This window comes from Chelonoidis abingdonii, chromosome 2 (genome assembly GCF_003597395.2).
Source record: "Chelonoidis abingdonii isolate Lonesome George chromosome 2, CheloAbing_2.0, whole genome shotgun sequence".
Classification (NCBI taxonomy): domain Eukaryota; kingdom Metazoa; phylum Chordata; order Testudines; family Testudinidae; genus Chelonoidis; species Chelonoidis abingdonii.
The window spans coordinates 193,716,944-193,731,463 of NC_133770.1; the positions used below are offsets into that span (position 1 = coordinate 193,716,944).

A 14,520-nucleotide genomic window follows, 5' to 3' on the forward strand; every position below is an offset into this window, starting at 1 on the left:
TACATTAGGAGCAAGAGAAAGACTAAAAGTGTAGATCCTCTATTTAGTGAGGAAGGAGAACTAATAATGGGCAACATCAAAAAGGCCAAGTGTTTACTACCTATTTTGCTGTTGTCTTTACTTATGGTTAATGGTGACCAGACAATCAACATAATTCATAGTAACAATAAGCGCAAAGAATCATAAGTCTGAATAGAGAAAGAACAAGTTAAAGAATATTTAAGTAAGTTTAATGTATTCAAGTGGGCAGGGCCTGATGAAATTCATCCCAAGATACTTAAGAAACTAGCTGATGCAATCTCAGAACCATAAGCAATTACCTTCAAGAACTCTGAGCATGGATGAGGTCCCAGCAGACAGTAGGGCAAACATAGTACCGATCTTGAAAAGGGGGAACAAATGGAACCCAGGGAATGAAAGACCAGTAAGCAAACTGTGATAACTGGAAAGATTTTGGAACAAATTAATAAACAATTAATTTGTAAGCACCTGGAGAATAAGAAGGTTATAAGGAATAGCCAGCATGGATTTCTCAAGAACTAATCATGCCAAACCAACCTAATTTCCTTCTTTGACAGGATTACTGGCCTAGTTGGTAAGGAGAAACAGCAGACATAATACATCTTGATTTTAGTAAAGTCTTTGACAGTCCCCCCCAATGATATTTTCATAAACAAACCAGGGAACTGTCATTTAGGTGAAATTACCATCAGGTAGATGCACAATTGGTTGAAAGACCATACTTAGGATAGCAACCCATGGTTTGTGTCAAACCAGGAGGGCTTATCTAGTGGAGCCCCGCAGGGGTCAGTCCTGGGTCCAATAATATTCAATATTGCCATTAATGATTAGAACAACAGAGTGGAGAGCATGCTTATAAAATTTGTAAATACCAAGCTGTGAGGGATTAGAAGCACTTTGCAGGATGAGTTTAGAATTCAAAATGACCTTGACAAATTGGAGAATTGGTCTGAAATCAACCGATAACATTCAATGAAGACAAGTGTAAAGTATTGCTCTTAGGAAGGAAAAAATCAAATGCACAGCTATAAAATGGGGAATAACTGGTGAGGGATGAGTAGCACTAATCTAAAGATTCTGGGGATTATAGAGGATCACAAATTGAATAGGGGTCAACAATGTGATGCAGTTGTAAAAAAGACTAATATCATTCTGGGAGTATTAACAGGAGTGTTGTATGTAAGACTTAGGAAGTAACTGTCCCAGTCTACTCAGCATGGGTGAGGCCTCAGCTGGAGTACTGCATGTAATTCTGGGCACCATGCTTTAGGAAAGATGTGGACAAACTGGAAGAACCCAGAGGAGACTATCAAAAATGATAAAAGCATTAGAAAACCTGACCTATGAGGAAAGGTTTAAAAAACTGAGTATGTTTAGTCTTAAGAAAAGAAGACTGATGGGGGACCTGATACCCATCTTCAAATATATTAAGGGCTGCTATAAAGAGGACAGTGTTCAATTGTTCTCCATGTCCAGTAAAGGTAAAACAAGAAATTACTGGTTCAATTTGAAGCAAGAGAGATTTAGGTTAGATAATAGGAAAATCTTTTACACTATAAGGATAGTTAAGCTCTGAAATAGACTTCCTTCTTAAAATGGGGATAAATACTACTTATTTCTTTCACTGGTATGTTGTCAGAACTACAGTTGGTAAATTTTAAATTTTTCTACTGGAAATTGCTATTTTGTCAAAACCAAAACTTTCTGTGGCAATGTGTGAATTAAAAAAAAAAGTCATTCCAGAAAAAAACGTATTGATAAGGTTATAACATTCCACTTCAACATTTTTTAAATGAAACATTTTGACTCTCTTTCAAAATTTTGTATAGTATAAGAATTTTAAATGTTGAAACAGAGGCAAAACATTTTGATTCAGTGAAAACAATTTTTTTCCAGAAATTCATTTAGCAGGAAGTTTAAAAATTCTCTCTTTTTATTCTGATTTGGAACAAAACCAATTTTGAAATCATGGAGTTGCCCACAAAGTAGAAATGCCAGTTCCCGCACAGCTCTAATCACAGCAAATTAATGTTAGCACAGTATAAGACATTTTATATAGTAAGTGCTAAGTAGCAGTAACTGTTCTGAGTAAGCTGTTCACAGCCTTCCTAAATCTTCATTTAGAAGTCAATCTTAAAAATTATATAAACCATTAGAATCACATATTGCCGTTACATATTGAATAGAATGCAATTACATCAGTAAACTGGTAATGATTTAGTAAAAAACATGCAACTGTACTTATTTCCATTTTACTTGCAATATATACAGATAAAAGGTCATATAAAATATATATCTTATACATACTGTCATATTCTACCAAACAGTTATTCATATCTTTAATCCAAATACACAAAATAGTCTCAGTCTGCCTTTGCTTCAATAGCTGGGTTAAGTATTTGAGTACTAGATAAAGAGATGTATGTATAATAAATCAACACATTCAGTCAAGCGAGCACATTTTAGAAGTGTCATGCACTGTAGTTTATAACATGGATTCCTGATCTGCTCAGATTTGTTATGGTCCATAAATGTCTCACAGCTCACAAAAATAATGCTTATACACTGTATTATCAATGGTCCATCTGCTACCATAGACCTTTATAACCATTCCAAATCAAAACACCAAGTACACAAACAAAAAATTCCCTGTACCCACAAAGCTCCACCAATAAGGTTAAAGTATCTAAACATACCAGTTTTCTCTGAAGTTCTGAGAAATACCATGTCAGATGGGATTCGTTGATTCTGGGGAAAAAGCATATTTATATTTGTAAGAAAAAAAATCATTCCAATCAAATGTCCAATAAGATCAGCAACTAAGGGTCACACTTGGATTGAAATGCAATTAAAATAGGATTTATCAAAGTACTTTAATTCAGCATTTGCAATTCAGAAATCAATATTTTAGAAAAATTATAGAATAAACAAACAGTTAAGCCTTTCAGATCCTCCCTATAAGTGGATCTCTTAAATGCCTGAAGAATTTTAATAAGGAGTATCTTCTTAACTGCTGTTTTCAGTCAAAAAAAATACAATTATGTAATGTTGAAGGACCAACTAAAATCTTCAAAAGAAAACAATTTTAGTGGGTCAAATCCTCACCCATTACTTGTTTTGTATGGGGAGAGGATAGTAGATCCCATGGTGCAAGTTGAAGTATCTGTCTTGGTACTTATATGGACCACATCACTAGAGTATGTCTCTTGACTATTTCTGGATTTGTTTTCACAACTTAGGGAGGCAGGGCAGGACTATTATCCCATTTTAGAGATGAGGGAACTTCTGTCCCTGTCCCCTCCCCCTCCGAAAAAAAAAAGAAAAGAAAAGAAAAGAAAAGAAAAAGAGGAGATGTATTTCCTCTCCAGTATGAAAAGCCACACCTATCTCCTGCATACAGAAAGGCTGTCCCGAACATTCGTGGGTTTCAAAAAAACAAATTGTCCTTTACTCAACTGTCAATCTCCCACTCCCCCACCATTTAAAAAAAGCCAAAACACTCTACACATCTTCCACAATAGAGTTCTGCAGTATGTCAGTACATAAATCTGTAGCACGCTGGCATTCGTTTGATCTTTTTCTTTCCAAATTCTCAAACAAATACCATAAGGATACTGGACTGGACTGCAAAGGAATGATGAGTTAAGGACTTTTGGGAGTAGCACAAAGAGAGAAAGAACACAGTATTGCATAATTTGGAGTTCCCTACTGCATAATTTAGGTCTGAAGTGACAACATACATGGGCCTCAATACTAAAGCAGCACAAAAATTAAAAAAATATTTTCTTTCTGTTCACAGGCCACCTTTAGCTACGATGGGGATTTCTATGCCTCATAGACTTTCAGGTCAGAAGGGCTCCATCATGATCATCTAGTCTGAACTCCTACACATTGCAGGGCACAGAATCTCATCTACCCACTCCTGTAATAGACTCCTAGCCTCTGGCTGAGTTGCTGAAGTCATCAAATCATAGTTTGAGGTTTAATCAAATGCTGATTATATATGTTTCAATTCATATGCCACTGGCAAACTACACAGTACATTTCTTAGTACATTTTGTATATTTCCATACACTTTCTCTGGGGAAAAAAAAAACAAACCACCACACTCAGGTAGGTCTACAGTACCCCCCAGATTGGCAGGCGGGGATCCATTTATCGCGTCTAGATAAATCATCCCCCAAGCGCTCTCCCGTTGACTCCTGTACTCCACCGCCACAAGAGGCGCAGGCAGAGTTGACAGGGGAGTGGCAAGCCGACCTAAGTAGCTGAAGTTCCATAACGCAGATCAATCCCCCATCTAGTGTAGACCAGGCCTCAGTCTCAAAGAGTAATTCTCACATAGCTTTCCCCTGGGGAAGCTGAAAGCTGGGGAGAAAGAACACATGCGACATGCTAATTACATTTCTTGATGCAATTTTGGAAGATGCATACATGCACGATGGGCCTGAATAGAATTTTGCCGTTTTTAAACTTCTGAGTAAATTTAGGACTCACATACGGCGATGGACTAAATGTACTGTCTTGAGCACACAAAGCGCATGAAGACACTTAGCGAGTTTTTCCACACAGCTTTCACAGATGATTCATTGACTATATGGCCAGAAGAGCCCACTGTGATCATCTAGTCTGACCTGTGTAACACAAGCCATAGACTTTCCTGAATTAATTTCTGTTTGAACTAGAGCATTTATTTTAGAGAAAATATCCAAACATGATTTAATAAATGTCAGTAATGGTGAATACACCACAATCCTTGATAAGTTTGTTCCAGTGTGGACTGATTTAAACCAAAGCAAATTAAATCACTGACTTTAATCATGATTTAACTCTGCAAGCCAGAAATTTTGATTTAATAATTGGAGATATACCTATCTCCTAGAACTGGAAGGGACCTTGAAAGACCATCGAGTCCAGTCCCCTGCCTTCACTAGCAGGACCAAGTACTGATTTTTGCCCTAGATCCCTAAGTGGCCCCCTCAAGGATTGAACTCACAACCCTGATTTAAATAATTGAAGTAATTAAATTTAATTAAATTTGTACTTTTGTACATTTTAGTTATTTTTTTAATGAAAGACTGAGTTTCATTGTTGGTAACAACTACAATATGTTGATTTTCAGCTAAATATTGTCTTTACACTCAATGTGGTGCTTTTTACTAATCAGGAGGATACATTACATCTACACACAATTAAGCAATTATATGCCTTAACTTACACTTATTCAGATTTTTAATTTTTACATTTTTATGTCAGAAAATGGTGAATAATGCATTTCTCATTTACCAAATGATTGCTTTTTTACTTGTGATTTGTGTCAAGCTCTATTTGGATGGAAATTCAAATCAATTAAAAATGCATAAGAACAGCATTTTAATTTTTTCTATTAAATAAAACTATTTTAAATGTGTCAGACATAAGAAAACAATATAAAAACTTGTTTTGCATTTAAAACTAACTGATTTATTAAATTAAGGAAGTACTATCTAAAGTTAGTAAACTGACCTGAATGTTTCTGGTCCCCGTGTTTCAAGATTTTAGAACTAGTAGATCTCATCCTCAAACCTATTTTTTATTCATGCACTGGAAGACAGAAAACAAGCTTTCCTGCTTTTTTCCAAATCCCAACTGGTCTCTTAACTTTGAATGAACTAGTCATTAAACTGAACTAGCTGAATGAACTGAAATAAGGAAAGTACTCTTTGCACTTCCAAAAGAGGCTACTGTTGTCAAATCTGGCTTGGCACTTAAACTCTAGTTGTAGTTGCTTAGCCAGTAGTTTGACTTTCTCTAAAAACTGGCAGCAAATATCAACTATTAAATATTTTTGTATTCAATTTAAATTACTTTAATATGTTACAATACATTTAGGCCTTAGTGTAGATTGTCAATTTGAAATTTAATTTTAAACAGGTTTATTTATTTCAAAAGTAAACCAGCATTTAATTTAAATAAAAAATTGATTTAAATTAAAAAATTCTATTTAAATAAAAAAATCCACTTTTAAAAATTTTTTAAATCAACTATTTTTTTTTAATCAAACCTGGAGATGTTCCAATGGTTAATTACCCTATTAAACATCTGCATCTCATTTCCAGTTGGAATTTGGCTAGCTCCAACTTTCATCTCTGTAAGTCAAATTTCAATCATGATCATTTGCAAAATTAATGAAGTATCAAAAACTGTTCTGGCTCTATTTTGTGGATAAACTTTCAACTGTGCCAAATTGCATAGTGAGTTTGTGATGCGTACAAATAGTTGCGAACTCAGGACTAATCTCATTTTCAGATTTTTCCCTAATCCAGTATTTGAAGTTAGGCTGCTAAAAGATGGAAGGCTAGTTCATTAACCTAGTGTACAGTCTTCAGATTGTAAGCTCTTCTGGACACTGCTTGTTTCTCAGTATGCATTTGTATAGTGTCTACCACAACTGTGCCCTGATCTTGACTGGGGCTTTCAGGAGTTATCATAATACAAGGCATAACATTACCCTTTGAATACAAGTTTTACAGGAAATTCAATACATTTACAACATGACATTTCTGAAACCTTCTATTCCAAACATCACTATAAGGGCATGTCTAGACAGCAAAGAAAAAAACCTGCAACTGGGCCATGTCAGTTGACTTGGGCTCAAGGGGATCAGGCTGAGGGGCTGCTTCATTGCTATGTAGACTTCCAGGCTCAGGCTGGAGACTAAACTTTAGGACCCTCCTACCCAAAAGAGAGCTAGAATCTGGGCTTCGGCCCAAGCCCAGAAGTCTACACAGCAATGAAACAGCCCTGCAGCCTGAGCCGGCTGGCATGGGCCGGTGGCAGTTTATTCTTTGTTGTGTTGTGCCTGTTTACTGATGACTACCTCTAAACGCCTTTCACCAAGCCTTAAACAATAATCAAGAAAGATTACAAGTTCATTTTCATAGGCAAGACACAGACCCCCATCTCCATATTCAGGGATAAAACATTTATGACCCAAAAGACTTACCACCCATAATAGTTCCAAGTCAAATAGGATTATGTATGTATTTAAAAAATTCTCAGGCACCTATTCCCTTAGTCACTGTGCATCACACAAAACCTTAGAAGCAACCAAATTTGACAAAAATGATCACACTTAACTACTCCTACTTCCGGCAATAAAACAGATTAAGCCGTCCAACAGTCAGAAAGATAGCTAACTAAACAGCATCTGCAGGATCCTAGGTTTGTACTTTGAGTGCCAAGGACCCTCCTTTTATACTGTGTCACACTACCCAAAAATTCAAATCACAGAGCAAAAGAGACTACTTTTTCATCTCATTCTACATTACAAGTGAGACATTAATCGTCATATCAAGAATGGGCAAATTTTGAACTTCTGAAATGGCTTCCCTGTAGCAGTATTCAATTACAATACTCTTATTTGAAAAGCACAGTCAACATACATATGCAGGGCCAGCTCCAGGCACCAGCTTAGCAAGCAGGTACTTGGGGCGGCCACAACGGAGAGGGGCGGCACATCCATTCAGCAGCAATTCAGGGGAGGGTCCCTCACTCCCAGTCGGAGCAAAGGACCTCCCGCTGAATTGCCGCAGATCGCAGCTTTTGGGGGGGGGGGGGGAGGCTGCTTGGGGCGGCAAAACCTGTGGAGCTGACCCTGTACATATGTCAACTGCCAGATTTTGTAGTATTATATGCGATTCTTTTTGGTTTGAGTTTTGAAGACTGACAAGAAGAGTTTTAAAATCTTCAAGAAACCTTTGGAAAAAAACTTACAGCCTGTCTGCCCCCACATATTGACGAAAAAAAACTGGTAAGGGAGAAACGATTCTGCTTGAGGGGAAGTCCAATAGATAAGGGAAGCTAGAGCCTGTTGGGGAAGGGTAGGCTATCGGAACAGCAGCAGTGATGTTTGCTACTATCTTAGGCACCCAAGAAAGTACAGTGAGAATAGTCTGAAAATTGCTTAAGTTTGGAGACACTGATAATTGATATTTATATGTTTTAGAAGTAACCTAAAATCCCAATCAATAGCAAAAACCTCCGATATACAAAACTCTTCATTTTCATGAATCAAAATACCACAAAGCTAGCAGTCCCCATACACTCTGTTTCCTGGGAAATGCATCAACAGAAAATGTTTTAAATTTACTAGCCTACTTGAACAGCAGTAGTCTGGTTCTTTGGGAAGAGGCTATTCATCTGTCTTTACAACTGGTGGAAAAGTTTTGCAATGGTGGCTATGTACTAGAGAAGGAGAGGAATCTAAAGAAATACATTACAATAATGAAACAAATGATGGCATTTTTGACCTACTATTAATTTGCAAGAACTAAGACCAACTCAACTAGGAACAGCTTATGTTCAAACTGGAAAGACACTGGTAAAAATTAACTTTACTAATGTAATCTATACTAGTTGCACTCATAGTATGTGAAAAACGAAAATACATAAGACAACTCCAAAATTAAATAAATCTTCTCTTAAATGACAACTACAATTAAATAGCTATCTTGTCTTCCTCTTGATTAGCAATACATTTTTACAACTTCTCTGCCAACTCGGACATAAATCCACTGAACACATCTCAGGTTACTGGCCTCATGCCTAAAAACTTCCAGTTTCTTGTTAAGAAGCTAAAAACTTAACCAACAGACAATACCTTGGCAAAAAAGAAACAAATAAACAAACAAAAAACCAAACCTGATCCATCATCTTTAGAATTAAACAGAAATCCCAAATATCACCATATGTTCAGCTATATCCTTTCTACAAATGGCTATCAGCTTTTATGAAGAAAGTCTCATTATAAAGCAAAACTATATTTATTATTAGTGCATGAAAAGTCTGCCTGGTACCTGCTAGCCTGAGGATTAAGCCTACTAGCCCTGGTGAAGTATGAAACCAGTCATGCACTGTCTTTAATATTATCAATGTCAACATCAAACTTCTTATTTTAACAAAAATTAAATGCAAGTTAATACATATGTCTTGCTTTCATTCTATGTTCTTTCCCTTCCTGGTTTCACTAAACTTATTACCTTTTTATTACTATAATTAATCATGAATGTTCTTTCTTCTATATAACTGAAATAACATACTTGACAACGACACGTAGAAGATTTCCCAGGTGAATGGGCTAAGTTGGATCGGCCAGAGAGTCACTGACTTCCTTCTTTGCAGAAAAGGGAGGAATAGAGGAATAATTCAACAAAAGCACTGTTACTCCTTCACAGGAGGAAAGTAAGGAGGCAGAGACCAGAGGAAAGAGGAGGCAGAGACCAGAGTGACAGGGGTCATTGCTATTTAACTGAAGGGAAGAGTGGCATAGGTACCATTTCTTCTTTAAGAGAAGAGGGACAAGGTTGTAGAAGAGAAGCTACAGAAATATTATGAAAAATGTTCTCCATTTCCCCACACACACCCCCCAAAATAAGTTATTTTCATTGAACAATTCGAATTCTGAAGTTTTGAACAGCTTTAGCTTTATGGTATTCAAGACAGAGTTGAGGCTAATGGAAAGAAGATGCATCTCCTTTTTTCCTGCTCTTATGGAGAAGTGAGGCAGTAAGATTTAAGGAGAAGACTTGAGCTCTTTGCTCTTCATCTCAGCAACCCAAAAGAAAGCAGCTGTTCCACTCCCCACCACTGATTTCAATAACAATGGAAAGACACGTTCACTGTTTCTGATAAGATGATCAACAATGAAATACATATTGTTGCCATCATGATTGCTACTAGGCTTCAGAACTAACATTACATTGAGACAAATGTAGCAGTCTGCATCCCATCTACTTTTCCATAGGAATAGATCACCATAGCATCCAACTCACATCTGGAATGTTTTCTCCAAATCAAGATTAGAAAACTCATTTCTTTAAAAAAATCAAATTGGAACACAATTCTTTTGCAAATTTTGTGACAATTCCATTGCTACCAACTGTTGAACATACAGGGACCAATTAATATCTAACAGAGATGTCAGAGGGCCATATACTAGTTAAAGGGAGAGGTTAAAGAGAAGCAAATTCCCTATACATAGTATACATCATTGTACAGTCCAAAAATTTAAGAACAAATATTGCTGAAAAAAAATCACTGATTACAAAAGAAATCTAACCACGTCATCACCAGTGCTGATACTGGATGGCACAGATACCCTTGAAAAGACCCTGCTAAGATTACTGTTATATGAAGCCTTAATACTTAGATAATGTTTTCACCCCTCATGGAATGCTAAACTATATTATACTGTCAAGCCACTAGGTTGTGCTGTTCATAACAGACCTTATTTTAAACTAGCCTCAGCCATACGTGCCAGTTCATTAAAGGATCTTTACAGAAGACATCTCTGGTGTTTCTCTCTGAGAAGGAAGCTCTATAGTAGTTCTTCTCAAACTGGGGTCGCCGCTTGTGTTGGGAAAGCCCCTGGTGGGCTAGGTCAGTTTGTTTACCTGACCTATCCACAGGTTCGGCCGATTGCGGCTCCCACTGGCCGTGGTTCGCTGCTCCAGGCCAATGTGGGCTGCCAGAAGCAGCGCGGGCTGAGGGACTTACTGGCCACCAACTCCAGCAGTTCCCATTGGCCTGCAGCGAACCACAGCCAGTGGGATCCACGATCGGCTGGACCTGCGGACGGTGCAGGTAAACAAACCGGCCCAGCCCACTAGGGACTTTCCCTACACAAGCAGCAACCCCAGTTTGAGAAACACTGCTCTATAGTCAATCTATATCTGGTACAAAAGCCTGATCTGCTACTAGCAGCCCTGTGGCCTACCATGTACAAGCTGCACATGACATAGTGTCAGAAGTAAACTAGTGCCAAAGGAGACATACTCTTCAATGCCCTAGAGTACTTCTGTCATAAAACAGATAGCTAAGGGTTAATGTTTCTTTTACCTGTAAAGGGTTAACAAAGGGAACCAAACACCTGACCAGAGGACCAATCAGGAAACTGGATTTTTAAAAGTCAGGGAGGGAATTTTTGGACTCTGAGTCTTTTTGTTTGTCTCTAGCTATGAGAAGCTTCTTTCTTCTTCTAATCTTCTGTTTCCAATTGTAAGTACAGGTAGAAAAACAATATAGGCTTTTATGTTGTTTTGGGTGTATTATGTGTGTGTAACTTGCTGGAATGTTTCAATTGGATATCTTTTTGACTCAGCATGTTTCTTCATATTTTTCTTATAAGCAATAGCCCTGTATTGTCATCTTGTTACAAGAGATATTTATGTCTTTTTTCTTTCTTTTTATATAAAGCTTTCTTTTTAAAACCTGTTTGAGTTTTTCTCTGGTTAAGGAGAAAGGAAAGACGGGGGGAGGGGAAACACTACACTCTGTGTATAACTCTCCTATGTCCCAGGGCGGGAAGAAGCTAAGGGGGAGGAGAGATAGAATCTCTTCTGTTTCCTTGTATTTGGGGGTTGTCTCTTTTGTGAATAAAGGAGACATGCTTCTTGGTATTGTGATGTAAAGAGATTGCATCAATACTCTCAGGTTAGCCCAGAGAGGAAAGTCTGGGTGAGAGAGAGGGAAGGGAAGTGGGTTATTTCCCTTTGTTGTAGGCTCAGGGTTTTGAGTCTTGGGGTCCCTCCAGGGAAGGTTTTGGGGAGACCAGAGGAAGCCAAAACCCTGGAAATTTTGGATGGTGGCAGCGAGATCAGATCTAAGCTGGTAAATTGAGCTTAGAGGGGTTCATGCTAGGCACCCAGATTTTTGGACGCTAAGGTCCAGATTTGGGAAGAGGCTTATGATAACTTCAGTTTTGATAAACCATCAGAATAGGTTGGAAGCACTAGTTAGAAATATTTTGCATCACAATCAAACTCCACATGGAAACAGATACTTCAGGTAGTCTCTTTAATTTTTGCTATGGGGAAACAGGCAGAGCATATCTTTAAATGTTTTTCAAGTGATCATTACTGAAGACAGTCATAATGATCACTGTGAAAGAGTTCTGGCTATGTTTGAGGCATACTTTACACCTCAGAAAAATGGGGTTTACGTAAGCATGTTTTCACCAGAGAATTCAAGAACCAGGGGAAAATGTTGAATGTTTTATAAAAGCTCTGTATGCATTAACCAAAAACTATTTTGAGACTGCAAAACATGAAAATACCAGAGACAGGCTGGTTCTTGAGTTAATAGATAAGTTATATTAGGGCCAGCTGGCCCAAGTACTGAAAGGACATTAAGGAAGCGACAAGAAACTACTTTGCAGCATGTGGACAATTAAGCAAGTCAAATGGACTCACGATTAAAGGCAACTGCATCATAATATCAAAGTGAGAGGACAAACGCTAAATCTCATCCATGAAGGACACCAAGGACTAACTAAATACTCTAAGCAGTGCAACCAGTGAGTGTGGTGCGAGGCATCAACAGGACAAAGAATAAAGTATCTGCAGGAGAACACTGCAGAACAAACAGAACAACACAAAACCAAAAACCTTAAAAACACCACCTCTACCAGGCAGACCTTGGAAGAGTCGAGATAACAGATTGAGGCAAATTCAGAGGACATCATTACCTGGTCAAAGTGGACTACTTTTCCAGGGAAAATAATGTACTTGTAAGAGGTAACGTGACAGTATTATTGAGAAACTTAAGTGCACTTTTGTTTATTTTGGTACTCCAGAACAAGTAGTAATGGACAATGGACCACTTCAGCAGAATTTTAATCATTCCAAACAAAATATGATTTTGATCATATAAACTAGCAACCCATGTTCCACAAGCAAATGAAGAGGCTAAAAGAGCTGGATACATAGTCAAGAAAATCCTACAGCAGGATGATCTATTGCTGGCTCTCTGTAGTTACAAATCAGCACGGATAAAAACTACTAGATACAGTCCAGCACAACTCCTGATGGGAAGACAATTCAGATTCTGTTCCAAAGTCAGAACTGTAATTCTATGTCCAAAATGGTCAGACATCAAGAGACTAGTCAAATCACATAAAAAGGCAAAAAAGAGCTTACAGATACTTTTATAATAGACATCAGAGAACTGCTAGGTCTAGAACCTGTTGACCATGTTTTCATCAAACTGGATGGAGAAAAAGATGGACAACTCCAGCTGTTGTAAAGAAAAATAATTCAGATCATATGTGATCAAGGGTGACAGTGGAGAGTTCAACAGAAACCTTCAACATGTACAGTTTGTTCCTCAGAATATCAACAGCACAAACTCTAAAGAGGGTGGATGCAAATCAAGACGATGGTGACTCATGGATTCCAAACTAACCACAGCCAGTCACTGCAACTAATGGACAGCCAGATGACGAAGATGTTGCAAGTTCAGGTCATGTAATTAGAAAACAATTACAATTCAGAGACACTTACCAGATTGATATGTACTGAACTTCAAAGATCACATGATAGTATACATTTTGTAAATGGTAGAAATATAGAACTAAAAGGAGTAGATGTAATAGAGTGCTAAACTGTATCATGTGGTTCAGCCATTAGGTGGTTCTCTCTGTAACGTACCTCATTTAAGCTAACCACAGCCATACCTGGCAGTTCACTAAAGGATCTTATGGAAGACATCTCTGGTGCATTTCTTTGAGAAGGAAACTCTGCAAGCCACTCTATATCTGTTTCAGGAGCCTGAGCTGCTAGCAGCAGCCCTGCAGACTACCATGTACAAGGCGTACATGATAAACAGGAAAGAACAAGCAGCATTTCCTGATTAGAGTAGAATATTTTCATTTCTTTCAGAATAGTGTTTCCCAAGCTTTTAACAGCTGAGCTCTCACTTCAGGAAACTTAAATGAGTCACACTTTCTGAAATGTTGCCATGTGGTGTTATCTACCCATCTTATTTCACAAATGATTCACACTCCAAGTTTTCTCCATAACCACAAAAGCAACAGATTTCATTATTTAATTTTAGATGAGAACCAAAACTCACAAGAACCATCAACAAGTCTGACTATGTCTCCTCCCACCCCTAACTTGGATGGGCACTACCCTACATTTTGAGAAATGACACTTTAAAGGATGGGATAGTGAAGTTAATCAAACTCAATTTATACCAAGACCCCTCATTCACAACCTTTAAAAGCCCCTGAAAACTTGCCTACAGTGACCAAACACCAGCCTCTGCTATATACACCTCTACCTGGATATAAGGCGATCCTCGGGAGACAAAAAAAATCTCACCGCATTATAGATGAGACCGCATTATATCAAACTTGCTTCCCCCCCAACCCATTCCTTGTTCCCTGACTGCCCCCTCCAGAGACCCCCATCCCTAATCACCCCCAGGACCCCACCCAACTCTGCTGTCCCAACTGCTCTGACCCCTATCTACCCCCCACCCCCTCCGGCACTCACTGGCAGCAGCGGGAAGTGGAGCAGCCTGGCCCCAGCCCACTCCACTCCACCACCTCCCAGGCAAGGCACTCCGCTTCCTGCCCCCAGTGAGTGCGGGGAGGTTGGGGAAAGGATGACCCCCTCACACTCACCTGCAGCGGGGAAATGGAGCGATGCGGCCCCAGCCTGCTCCGATTTCCTTGAC

The 14,520-nt window shown here is 38.4% G+C and overlaps 1 protein-coding gene across 6 annotated transcripts in view; it reads right to left on the reverse strand.

Moving 5' to 3' along the window:
- ATP9B (ATPase phospholipid transporting 9B (putative)) overlaps window positions 1–14,520 on the reverse strand; it is a 313,691-nt gene that overhangs the window by 209,723 nt on the left and 89,448 nt on the right. For all 6 annotated transcript variants that reach the window (XM_075062887.1, XM_075062888.1, XM_075062889.1 and 3 more), the window contains one exon: window positions 2,718–2,769. In XM_075062887.1, the coding sequence (XP_074918988.1) occupies window positions 2,718–2,769 (52 nt within the window). The remainder of the gene's footprint in view (window positions 1–2,717; window positions 2,770–14,520) is intronic.